General features: G+C 40.7%; 1 protein-coding gene across 3 annotated transcripts in view; it reads left to right on the top strand.

The window, feature by feature from the left end:
* NEDD4 (NEDD4 E3 ubiquitin protein ligase) overlaps positions 1 to 13,222 on the top strand; it is a 167,118-nt gene that overhangs the window by 133,407 nt on the left and 20,489 nt on the right. For all 3 annotated transcript variants that reach the window (XM_015142301.3, XM_015142300.3, XM_001088005.5), the window contains 7 exons: positions 3,010 to 3,075; positions 6,671 to 6,790; positions 9,004 to 9,204; positions 10,861 to 10,941; positions 11,502 to 11,556; positions 11,647 to 11,705; positions 13,031 to 13,096. In XM_015142301.3, coding sequence (XP_014997787.1) covers positions 3,010 to 3,075; positions 6,671 to 6,790; positions 9,004 to 9,204; positions 10,861 to 10,941; positions 11,502 to 11,556; positions 11,647 to 11,705; positions 13,031 to 13,096 — 648 coding nt within the window. The remainder of the gene's footprint in view (positions 1 to 3,009; positions 3,076 to 6,670; positions 6,791 to 9,003; positions 9,205 to 10,860; positions 10,942 to 11,501; positions 11,557 to 11,646; positions 11,706 to 13,030; positions 13,097 to 13,222) is intronic.

The following is a 13,222-nucleotide window of genomic DNA, read 5'->3' as shown; positions in this document are numbered from 1 at the left end:
AGAGGATGCTATTTGTCATTTCCAGTTGAGGTTTCCATGCTTTTCATTTAGTTAGTAAATATTTATTGAGAGCAAGTAAATATTTATTGAGAGCAAGGTACTGTATGCTAGTTACTGAGGATACATCAGTAAATAAAATTAACAATATCTCCTGCCTTCATGGGACTTATATTCTAGTGCAGAGGAAAGCAAACTACAACCAGTGGGCCAAATCGGCAGCTGCCTGTTATGAATAATTACCACTGGAATACAGCCACATCGTTTGTTTAGATATTGCCCATCTCTGCTTTCACACTACATCATCTCAATTGAGTAGTTACAGCAGCAACCATATGGCCCACAGTCAGTATTTACTGTCTGGACCTTAACAGGAAATGTGTGCTAACCTCTGCTCTAGCATCTTCTTCAAGAAGCTTCACAGTAGATAGTTGTACGTGAATATGAATATCCACCAGTAAATCTGCCTGCTTGCCTCTTGCCCTTCCTTTCTTCCATTTGTCTGTTCTGTCTTCATTCATTTCATTTTTTCACAGGAGGGTAGGACAGGGCAGTCAAAGACCTAAAGAATAAACTACATTAGGCCGGGCACGGTGGCTCACGCCCATCATCCCAGCACTTTGGGAGGCTGAGGTGGACAGATGGCTTGAGGTCAGGAGTTCAAGACCAGCTGGGCAACATGGCGAAACCTTGTCACTACTAAAAATACAAAAATTAGCTGGGTGTGGTGGTGCACACCTGTAATCCCAGCTACTCAGGAGGCTGAGGTAGAAGAATTGCTTGAACCCAGGAGGCAGAGGTTGCAGTGAGCCAAGATCGCACCATTGCACTCCCGCTTGGGTGACAGTGAAACTCCGTCTCAAGAAAAAAAAAGAATAAACTATATTGATTCACTGGTGATAAATCACATGCAATCCCATCCCTTTTCTTCCTGGTATTTCTTTTTTTTTACTTAAAGTAATATCTGGCAACCATATAGTGTGATACTATGCAGCCATTGAAGAGAACAAGGTGGGCTCAAGTGTATATGTCAGATGGAACAATCCCTAAGAGCTGCTGGTAAATGAAAAACAGCAAGGTACAGAACAGTGTGTTTGTTATTCCAGGATTTATGTAAATTACTTAAATGCAGAGCATAAATGTGTGTATGATTTACTCAAGAACGAAACAGGAAACTAGTAACGTTGCTTGCCTCTGAAGAGAGGCAAAGAATGAACAGGATATATACTGTTTGTACCTTTTGGTTTTTTGAGATAGGATCTCACTCTGTCGCCCAGGCTGGAGTGCAGTAGCATGATTATAGCTCACCACAATCTCAAACTTCTGAGCTCAAGGGATTCTCCCACCTCAGCCTCGAGTAGCTGGTACTACAGGCACATGCCATTGTACCCCCACTAATTTTTAAAAAAATTTTTGTAGAGACTGAGTATAGTATTGTTGCCTAGGCTCCTTTCGAATTTTATAACATGGATGATTGTTATCTATTTTTAAAAAATATTTTTAAAGCACTGTATGGTTACGGTTACAAATTGAAATTGTATTTAGGTATATAAAATAAAACTTAAGGCTGGGCATTGTGGCTCACAACTGTAATTCCAGCACTTTGAGAGGCCAAGGCGGGCAGATCACATGAGGTCAGGAGTTCAAGACCAGCCTGGCCAACATGGCGAAACCCCGTCTCTATTAAAAATATAAAAATTAGCCGGGTACAGTGGCACGTGTCTGTAATCCCAGCTACTCAGTAGGCTGAGGCAGGAGAATTGCTTGAACCTGGGAGGTGGAGGTTGCAGTAAGACAAGATCGTGCCTCTGCATTCCAGCCTGGGTGACAGAGCAAGACTGTGGCTCAAAAAAATAAGTAAGTAAAATAAATAAATAATAAATAAATAAAAATTAAATTTTCCATCTTACCACTAGTGTATGCTCCCTCAGTCACTATTAGTGGTCAAAGACTAAAGAATAAATGATATTGATTTGCTGGTGATAAATCACATGCATACATATATGGAAACTTTTTCTGTATATTCATAAACATGAATGCATACACATGTATTTGTAGGTGATTTTTTAGCCTGAGATCATCTTAAACATACTTTTTGGTAACTTGCTTTGTTCACTTGCTGTCTCTTAGACATTGAACCATTTCAGTATATATAGATGTACTCCTTTAGAAACCAACTAAAACAATCATTAAACTCTGGCATATTCCATTGTACAAGTCGTCCTTAAGGTATTTCACCAGTCTCCTATTAAAAGACTTTAGATTGTTTACAGTACTATTATAAACAGTACTACAGTGGATATTCTGATTTAATTTGTACGTGCATTGTAAATTTTGATGTCGTGAAATAACAAAACTAAGATATTTCGGATAGTGATAATAGCATGAATAGAAAAACATAAGGAAAGAATGAACAAGAGATTTCCAGGAAACAAGTAGTCTGGAAAGTCCAGGGGGTGGATTGCAAAGTGGGAAGTGGCAGAAGAAGTCAGAAAGAGGCAGGTCATGGTGCTCAGGAAGCATTGTTTTCTGTGCTGTCATGGGCTTCAGCTCCAGAATGACAGGACTGGCTGTGCACTGCAGGATGCTCTGAACCTGCAGCGTGCAGCATGGAGAATGGACTTAAGGAAGTAAGACTTGCAATGAGGAAACCTATTAGGATATGGCTGCCGTTGTCATCGAAGTGACAAAAGATGAAAACTTGAAGTTAAAACAACAATAAAACTAGTAACTAAAGTGGAGAGAGAGTGCATTTGAGAATAGTTTCTGTGAGACATTCAAGAGAAGGTGTCCAGGAGGCAGTCCAGCACCCGGGGCGTGGGAGCTGGATGTGTGAAGGTGTCCACGTAGGGGGCTGAGAGCGACCACGTGCCTCAGCCTGCAGTCTCGACAGCTGCATCCTAGCCAGCCTTCTCTTCCCTGTCATACTTACCCTCACTACCTTAGTTGATGCTCAGAGACAAATCACAAATCTCGAGGTATTCTCCTTCTGTTGTCTTGTTTTTTTACAAGAATCATTCCAGCAGAAGAGGCAGCTTACAAGCCTATACTTTTGAGGAACAACCTGCACTTCCTGTGGTGAGTTTTACCCTCTCCCATCAATCAATAAAAATATAAATCTCAGCATCTCTTTTTATTTATTATTATTTAGAAGACTAAGTGTGAACGTTTGCCTTACAGGGAACTAATACAGCAGAGAATGTAGGCTCCAGGTGGTGATGTTCAGGGAAAGGCCTCAAAGACAAAACATGCAGAACTGTCTCTCCCATGTTAAAAGCAAAGTCTCTGCATACTGGTGACTGTGGGTGGTATCTGGGCTTGTCAGTTGAAGCGCCGTGCTGGCTAGAGGTGGTCCGCTGCATGCAGCATACAATTCAGGATCACTGTGTCCAATTGCCGATGCTCTGCGTAAGCACATGGCATCCAGCAGCCATGTCTGCCCTGTACATGAAGCATAGCCAGGGTTTCATCACTCAGGTGTGCACTGGCATTGACACGCCTGGCGGCCAGGCTGGAGTTTATCAGTCCCTGGTCTGTTTCTTCCCTGCAGTATCACATCCACCAGTCTACTAAGGCCTTCTGCTTCCTGCTCAGTGCTGTCCCAGTCACAGGCTGGATGGCAGCTTGAACCTTAACCCTGCCTCCATCCTCTTCCTGACACAAGCCTCACTACTCTGAGTTTGTCTCCCTTTTCCAGAGACCCTACTTGTTTTTGAAACTAAAGTAAAACTCCCAGGCTTCCAGCCTCTTCAGCCTACCCTTCTCCTTATCCCCCAACAGAAGCCTCCTGCTGCCTTCATTCCTATCTATGCTTTTTCTTCCAAGCAGACTGTTCCCATGTCCTGATTCTCTCCCGCTTCTGAGTCTGCGTGCATTCCATTTCCCTGCTTGGAATGGCTTTCTCATTTTCTTCCCCAACCATCTGGAATTTGGAATGGCAGTCTAGATATCAGCTTTGAAAAACAGGGTATGTTCTAGGACAGCAATGCAGAGGCTTCAAAATCCTCAGCCCATGAGTGGTTTATCTGTCTGAATAACACCCTGCACTAAGAATGGGACACAGATCCTGTGCTGAGGAATGAGACGTCACCCACCTATGCATCCATTGCTCTGGTCAATATTGACCATCAACAAGAGGACAGATGCCATTGAAAGACTACCTTCGCCGGCCTTACTGTCACTCACTGTCATCTGTCCAGCCTCCTCCATTAGATCAGAGCCTGCTCAAGTCGAGTTCCTGGTATTTTTCCCTCTGCACCTTATAATGTCCTCTATACAATGAATATGTGGAAGTTCTCATTGACTGACAGACATTCACCCAAGACACTACTTTAGGTGCTTCGGATGAGCAGCAGAATCTTGAGATGATTTATATTTTATGTACCAGAAAAGTTGTTTCCATGCCTTTTTTTCCCCTCAATACATTGATTGGGTTTTTTTTTTTAAGAGCTGTCTTGGAGTGTAATTTACATATCATAAAATCCAGCCATGTTTGATCATACAATTAAAGAGTTTTTGTAAATGTATACAGTTATGGAGACATCACCACAATCAAGTTTAAGAACCTTCTATCAGCCCGAAAAGTTCCCTCAATCCCTATGCCTACTCTCAGTTGCAAGGAACCACTCATCTGCTCTCTATTGCTACAGTTTTGCCTTTTCTAGAAATCTCATGTAAAGGGAGTTGTAGGGTGTAAGCTTATGTGTCTGACCTTTTTCACTTAGCATGCTGTTTTTCACATAGATCCATGTTATTGCATGCCTCTATTAGTGCACGGTATTCCATTGTAGAGATATATCCACTACATTTATCTGTTCACCAGCTGATGGACATTTGTACAACTGGGCAGCATTTAAATCCATCATTTTGTGATCTAACAGTTCATCACAACTGTCAGCAAAGTATGTAGGGCTCCTGTGTATCTAGTGAGCGGTGTCTTCAGTGTGGAGACTGGTGGTGTTGGTTTTTATGTTGTAAGACACCTTAAGGAGCCACACCAAACCAGGTCTAATCTGCTTCAAAATGACAACAGGAAGGCCAGATTTAGGACTTTTTTTTTTTTTTTTTTTTGGAGACAGAGTCTTGCTTTGTTGCCCAGGCTGGAGTGCAGTGGCGCAATCTCAGCTCACTGCAACCTCCGCCTCCTGGGTTCAAGCGATTCTCCTGCCTCATCCTCTTGAGTAGCTGGGACTGCAGGCATGGACCACCACGCCCAGCTAATTTTTGTGGGTTTTTTTGAGTCAGAGTTTTGCTCTGTTGCCCAGGCTAGAGTGCAATGGTGCGATCTCAGATCACTGTAACCCCTGCCTCCCAGTTCAAGCAGTTCTCCTGTCTCAGCCTCCTGAGTAGCTGGGATAGGTGCCCACCACCATGCCCAGTTAATTTTTTTTTTTGTATTTTTAGTAGAGACGAGGTTTCACCATGTTGGCCAGGCTGGCCTCAACCTCCTGAACTCAGGTGATCCACCCACCTCCGCCTCTCAAAGTGCTGGGATTATAGGGGTGAGCCACTACACCCAGCCTGGATTTAGGACTATTTTAAGTAAGCCTGGAAATAACCAAACCTCTCTTTACTCATTTTTAACAAACTATGATAAATAGCATCTCCTAGCTTTTAGAGAAACAAGGCAGGAGTAACCCTTGATTCAGCAGATAAGCATGATTTCTGTTGTTAGATTACCTGGGTTCAAATCTCAGCTCCATTTCTTAGAAGCAATGTCGCTTAACAGGTTAATTCCATCACTCTCGGCCTTTTGGCTAAGACCAAGTGTAGTAGCAAGTTACTTCTATATTGTAAGCTTCTGTTTACTCATCAGTAAAATGAGCCAGTATTAGTAATTATCTCATCAAAATTCAGGTGGGAAATAAATGACATTATCCGTGTTAAACAGAGCGTGTGCTTGTTATTGTTGGGATGTTTTATTAGGGTTGTTATCACTCTCAGCATTATTGTTCTAGTGTTTTTTTTCCCCAAGTGAAATACTGTACACTTTATTTTGCACATTTTAAAATATTTGAAATGTGGTTTACTTCACTAAAATGTATAATTTACCCATTTTTATTATAATACATGGTTTTAGTTCAAAATAAAATATGAATTGTTTAAAAGCAAGCAAGTAGTGAAGAAGGGATGTGGTGCTTTTCAAAGGATTCTTTCTTGTTAATATTTAAGTCTTCTGGTCAGGCACAGTGGCTCGTGCCTGTAACCTCAGCATTTTGGGAGGCTGAGGCAGGTGGATCACTTGAGGTCAGGAGTTCAAGACCAGCCTGGCCAATATGGTGAAACCCTGTTGTTACTAAAAATACAAAAACTAGCTGCGTGTGTTGGCACATGCCTGTAATCCCAGCTACTCGGGAGGCTGAGGCACGAGAATAGCTTGAACCCGAGAGGCAGAGGTTGCAGTGAGCCAAGATTGCACCACTGCATTCCAGCCTGGACAACAGAGCAAGGCTCTGTTTCTCTCTCGCACTCTCTCTCTCTCTCTCTCTCTCTCTCTATATATATATATATATATATATATATATTTCTAGAAAAGGTAAAATTGTAGCAACAGAGAGCAGATGAGTGGTTGTTTCCGGCTGAGAGTAGGGATAGGGACGGAGGGAACTTTTGGGGGTGATAGAAGGATTCTTAAACTTGATGTATTTAATTCTTCTGTTATGCTTCACTGTAGCTTTTGCCTACTTCATCTGGATTACCACCAGGTTGGGAAGAAAAACAAGATGAAAGAGGAAGATCATATTATGTAGATCACAATTCCAGAACGACTACTTGGACAAAGCCCACTGTACAGGTATCCTGCATTTTGTTCACTTGCTTTCTTACAGGATTTCAACTGTCACATCCCTATGTCAACTAGTACATCACTTTGTAGTATACGCTGGATACTTCTAGAATCTTCTTTTTTTTTTTTTTTTTTTTTTTGAGATGGAGTCTCGCTCTTGTCACCCAGGCTGGAGTGCAATGGCGTGATCTTGGCTCACTGCACCTCTGCCTCCTGGGTTCAAGCAATTCTCCTGCCTCAGCGTCCCAAGTAGCTGGGACTACAGGCACACGCCACCACGCCCAGCTAATTTTTGTATTTTTAGTAGAGATGGGGTTTCACTATGTTGGCCAGACTGATCTGAAACTCCTATCGCAGGTGATCCACCCACCTCAGCCTCCTAAAGTGCTGGAATTACAGGCATGAGCCACCGTGCCTGGCCGTAGCATCTTCTAATTATTTATTTTCTGACACTGATGTTAAGTGTCTGCCATTCCCTATGAATCTCTAATATACACGAATTACCACTTGTTATTATATAAAACAAGTTCAAATGAGAATAAGGAAAAAGCAAATGATCTAGTTTTGGGGTATTTTTGTAATTTGAATAGTTAAGATTGTTATTTTAACTAAAAGATAATCTTGTCGATTGGTATCTATTAAAGAAGTTTATGCTGGGCTGGGCAAGGTGGCTCATGCCTGTAATCCCACCACTTTGGGAGGCCTAGGCGGGTGGATCACCTGAGGTTGGGAGTTCAAGATCAGCCTGATCAACACGGAGAAACCCCATCTCTACTAAAAATACAAAAATTAGCCAGGTATGGTGGCGCATGCCTGTAATCCCAGCTACTCGGGAGACTGAAGCAGGCGAATCACTTGAACCCAAGAGGCGGAGGTTGCAGTGAGCCGAGATTGTGCCATTGTGCTCCAGTCTGGGCAACAAGAGCGAAACTCCATCTCAAAAAAAAGAAGTTTATGCTGATGACACCTCCCCTTGGCAACAGTTTCATCTATAATATTTCCTTGTAAGTGTTTAGCAAAATATTTATTTTCTCTTACCACCGTGTCTCTTGTTGAGAGATATTTTAGCACTGAAAAGTGCAGAGAATAATATAGCAAATGCACATATTCTTTACACTCAGAATTACCATCATTAACAAGTTACCATATTAATTTCCAGACATTTTATTTTTAAAAATAGAGTCTTATAGATTAAGCTAAATTCCTTTTAGCCAAGCTCTTGGTCCCATTCCCCAGGGGGAACCACCATCTTGAATTTCTTGTGTATTCTTTTAGCCTTTTTTATATACTTACATAAAGAGCTTTAAAAATGTAAAATAAAATTAGCCGGGCATGGTGGCACATGCCTGTAATCCCAGCTACTTGGGAGGCTGAGGCCGGAGAATTGATCGAACCTGGGAGGTGGAGCTTGCAGTGAGCCAAGATTGCGCCCCTGTACTCCAGCCTGGGCAACAGAGCAAAACTCCGTCTCCAAAAAAAAAAAAAGAAAAGAAAATGTAAAATATTGTTTATATGCCTGTGTTTCTAATTTTGCAATGAGAGAACACTCATTTTATTTTACAGAATGAGGTGCTGCTCAATTAAAAAAAACTTTGCCCCATAAGTCTACACCTTTTTTTGCTTAACATTGTTTTAAAGCTCTGTCTATATTGTTATTTATAGATCCAGTGTATTTCTCTTAACTACTAATATTCCGTCATGAATATGTTACATTTCACTTATCCATTTCTGTGGTAGATATTTGCCATTCATTTTGTCTGCCCAACATTTGAATCTACTTCTGTGTATGAGGAATTCCCCATCCTATGAGTTTTGGGAAAACAAAGACGACCTCCTCCCATAGGCACCAGAGCTCCCCTTGCAGCTAGGACTTGCGCTTGTGGACCTCGCTCCTTCAGTCAGATGCACCCACAGCAGACTGTTAACTACCATCTTACTGCTTGAGAATGAGTTGAGAAATTATAAATTACTGTAAAAATAAAGTTATACAAAATAATGTATTGGAAAAGTGTTATTAAATGTTATTAAATGTAATGCATTATTAAAATGTTGGGAAAATATTAATATGCCATAACTACATTTGAAAATGAGCCTCAAATATGTAGAATCTCTTTAATGGAGGGTGTGTATTCTATTTGCAGGTTAGGTTACCTTTTTAACTGCATCTATTTGTGAGTTTTCTCTCTATAAAATATTACAGTATGATTTCATTAATGTGCTAGGCCACAGTGGAGACCAGTCAGCTAACATCAAGCCAGAGTTCTGCGGGCCCTCAATCACAAGCCTCCACCAGTGATTCAAGCCAGCAGGTGACCCAGCCATCTGAAATTGAGCAAGGATTCCTTCCTAAAGGCTGGGAAGTCCGACATGCGCCAAATGGGAGGCCTTTCTTTATTGACCACAACACTAAAACCACCACCTGGGTAACTTTGACACTCTTCCATTTAAATGTATAACAACAATAATCATCTCTTATGTGTAGTTCCTTACAATCTTTAAGTGTGTATTTCTATAACCTGTGTTTCCTAATATTCATTGAAAGATATATTGAATTCTTAATAATATTATATGTATTCAAGAGAATGCTTATGCCTCTTTTTAATATTGTTTTGGGTTACGGAGATATTCATGTTTACTTCCTATTTCCAGTTTTTAGCTCACTGGCCACAAATGCTTAGGAAGATATATAGGAATAACCCTTTGCTTTTATATGAGGCTTTATAGCTCCAAAGCACTTTTGAATCCATATCTCATTTAATATCAGAAAAACCTTGTAAGGCTAGGTAGAACAAGTATTTTTATTTTAAGATAAGTCTTAAAGTTGTTTAGTGCTTGGCTTACTACTAACAGAAAAATTACTTAAAGGCCGGGTACAGTGACTCACGCACTTTGGGAGGCTGAGGGGGGCAGATCACAGGGTCAGGAGATCAAGACCATCCTGGCTAACATGGTGAAACCTTGTTTCTACTAAAAATACAAAAAAATTAGTCAGGCATGGTGGTGGGTACCTGTAGTCCCAGCTGCTTGGGAGACTGAGGCTGGAGAATGGCATGAACCCAGGAGGTGGAGCTTGCAGTGAGCTGGGATCGCGCCACTGCACTCCAGCCTGGGCAACAGAGCGAGACTCCATCTCAAAAAAATAAATAAATAAAAAGAAAAATTACTTAAAATTAGCAGCTGATGAATAGATTTTGATTAATTATTAAAAGACCAACATAGCTTAAATAATACTAAAATTATTTAATAAATTAATACTATTAAGATAATATATGTAAATTAAACCAAATAAATTGAATTTTGTTCTCTTTTTTAACATTCTGAATTGGCCTTTGATAACGTTTTTGGGCTTACCTTCCTGTTATTCAAAAATATTAACCCTTGAACAGATAGCTGGCAAAATGCATGTTCTGGGGCTTAGAAATATCATGTGGTCCAGGGCCGGGCACGGTGGCTTACGCCTGTAATCTCAGCACTTGGGGAGGCCAAGGTGAGTGGACCATCTGAGGTCAGGAGTTCAAGACTAGCCTGGCCAACGTGGTGAAACCCCATCTCTACTAAAAATACAAAAATTAGCCGGGCATGGTAGTGCATGCCTGTAATCCCAGCTACCCAGGAGACTGAGGCAGGAGAATCCCTGGAACCTGGGAGGCAGAGGTTGCAGTGAGCTGAGATGGTGCCATTGCATTCCAGCCTGGGTGACAAGAGTGAAACTCCATCTCAAAAAAAATCAATGAAAGAAATATCATGTGGTCCAATTTAATGTCCCACTCTTTCACCAGTTTTTACATAGAGAAAAGCCGTATGTGACACATTTCCTAAAGCGTGGGGCAAAAGAGATTACCAGTTAGTGGTGATCCCTGAGAACTGCTCCTTATTCCTTTTGATCTTATAGCCTGAGAGTGATAGATTTTAGAAGGAGAAAATATTATGTCACATATTTAGGAAATAAAGTATAAATTGACTTTTACAAGAGAATATTTTAAATATCCATTGATGCTAGAAAACATGGTAACAGACTGACTTTCATTATTTTAAAATTTGTGTGTGTGTATTGTTCTTTATTTACTCTACCAAAAAAGGAAGATCCAAGATTGAAAATTCCAGCCCATCTGAGAGGAAAGACATCACTTGATACTTCCAGTGATCTAGGGCCTTTACCTGTAAGTGTATAGAAATGCTAACCCATCCAACTTGGCTATCTCAAATATTTTGTATTTTTGGATATAGTCGTTCTTTATCAGCTATAATTAATATTATTATTAAAATGTAGGCTGGGCACGGTGGCTCATGCCTGTAATCCCAGCACTTTGGGAGGCTGAGGTGGGTGGATCACGAGGTCAGGAGATCCAGACCATCCTGGCCAACACGCCATGTTGGCGAACACGGTGAAACCCCGTCTCTACTAAAAATACAAAAAATTAGCCGGACGTGGTGGTGGGCGCCTGTAGTCCCAGCTACTCGGGAGGCTGAGGCAGGAGAATGGCGTAAACCCGGGAGGCGGAGCTTGCAGTGAGCCAAGATCACGCCACTGCACTCCAGCCTGGGTGAAAGAGCAAGACTCCATCTCAAAAAAATAAAAATAAAATAAAAAATTTAAAAAGGTTGATACCTTCTAAGAATCGAATGGAATATGCAAGTTAACCATACAACCAGTGCTGTTTTTCTATCCATTCATCTAAAACCCTATCCTAACATAATTGAAATACATTCTTCATTATAGCCAGGATGGGAAGAGAGAACTCACACAGATGGAAGAATCTTCTACATAAATCACAGTATGTGCAATGCGATTTTTCGTTATGTTATTTTTTGTAATAAATTTTATCTGTGAGAAAGTACACCATTTTTCTTTTTCTTCCCTTCAGATATAAAAAGAACACAATGGGAAGATCCTCGGTTGCAGAATGTAGCAATAACTGGACCAGTAAGTCTCTCTGTGCTGATGTGCTCTGATGGGACTGTCCCCTCACCTGTCTCTTCAAAAGCAGATACTCAAGGGCATAACCCTACAGGCATTGAGAGGAAAGCACATTGGCCATTCTGTCTCCTCTCCCCCATTTCCCATACTCCAAGTCTCAGTTATTTGAAAAGATTCTATGACGTCATTATCTTTACCCTATGCAATAGCAGTGGGAGACAGGTGAGCCAGACAGTCGGAATGCTAAGGCAGTGTGGGCTGCTGAGCTCAGGTGGGTGCCTGCCACTGTCTGAACAAGAATGTTGACAGTCCTCCACAAATCAGAGAGGAGCAGAGAGTGTATCCAGATGAGGAAGCAGCAGCACCCTATCCACTCCAGGGTCATTCTTAAATTTTTTTATAGAAATCAGGCCAGGCTCACACCTGTAATCCCAGCACTTTGGGGGAGGCCAAGGCAGGTGGATCACCTGAGGTCAGGAGTTCAAGACTGGCCTGGCCAATATGGTGAAACCCTGTCTCTACTAAAAATGCAAAAAATATTAGTTAGGCATGGTAGCAGACACCTGTAGTCCCAGCTACTTGGGAGGCCAAGGCAGGAGAATCACCTGAACCCAGGAGGCAGAGGTTGCGGTGAACTGAGAGATTGCACCACCACATTCTAGCCTGGGTGACAGAGCGAGACTCCATCTCAAAAAAAAGAAAAAGAAAAAGAAATCATTGTAAATGCCCAGTATGTAAGACACATCCACACTTAAGTACAAATATTACCATATATGATAACTGTAGTCAGATAGGAAAATTATTATCCTTTTTTATAGCTGCTTCTTCCATTTTATTCAGATTTTGTTTTCTAATTCATAAAAATAAAACTGAAGATACCTTTTTTTTATTACTATTTACTATCTCAACATGTAGTCCTTTAATGGCTCAAAAAGGCAATTCCTTGGAGTTCAAGGAAAAAGTACGCTTTTCACATTGCCTGTTTAATGGAGAAATCACTTTGAAAGTCTCTTTAGAAATGGGAATTTTTGTTTCTAGTATTTCTCTACTTGGAAGAAATTTCCTATTTCTGGCATGCTGCATTTTGAGAATATTGCATAATGAAAATTACAGCCATAGGAATTGCTGAATATAATTTTGTCTTAAACAGAGAAATTAAATATTTTAAAGTTTTGTATTTGTTTTTCTTCTAATTAAACTTTTCTTTCCAAATATTTTTCTTTTCATGCCCTTAACTTATGTTCATAAAATACCCTGCCGGGAACTTTAAAAATTGTTCCAGAATAAAAACAACCTAAACTTCTTTATTTTTCCAAAATTTCCCACTAAAGGCAGTGCCCTACTCCAGGGATTACAAAAGAAAGTATGAGTTCTTCCGAAGAAAGTTGAAGAAGCAGGTTAGTGATGTTTGTGATAAATACTTGAGTCATCAATATATAGATGGAAAGTAATGGGAAATTTTGTTTAAAGTAATAATTTGTTCTATATTTGTAACAACTTTGAGTGAACAGTTTTTCATAGAG

This window comes from Macaca mulatta, chromosome 7, assembly GCF_049350105.2.
Source record: "Macaca mulatta isolate MMU2019108-1 chromosome 7, T2T-MMU8v2.0, whole genome shotgun sequence".
Lineage (NCBI taxonomy): Eukaryota > Metazoa > Chordata > Mammalia > Primates > Cercopithecidae > Macaca > Macaca mulatta.
This window is presented reverse-complemented; position numbering and strand designations above follow the sequence as displayed.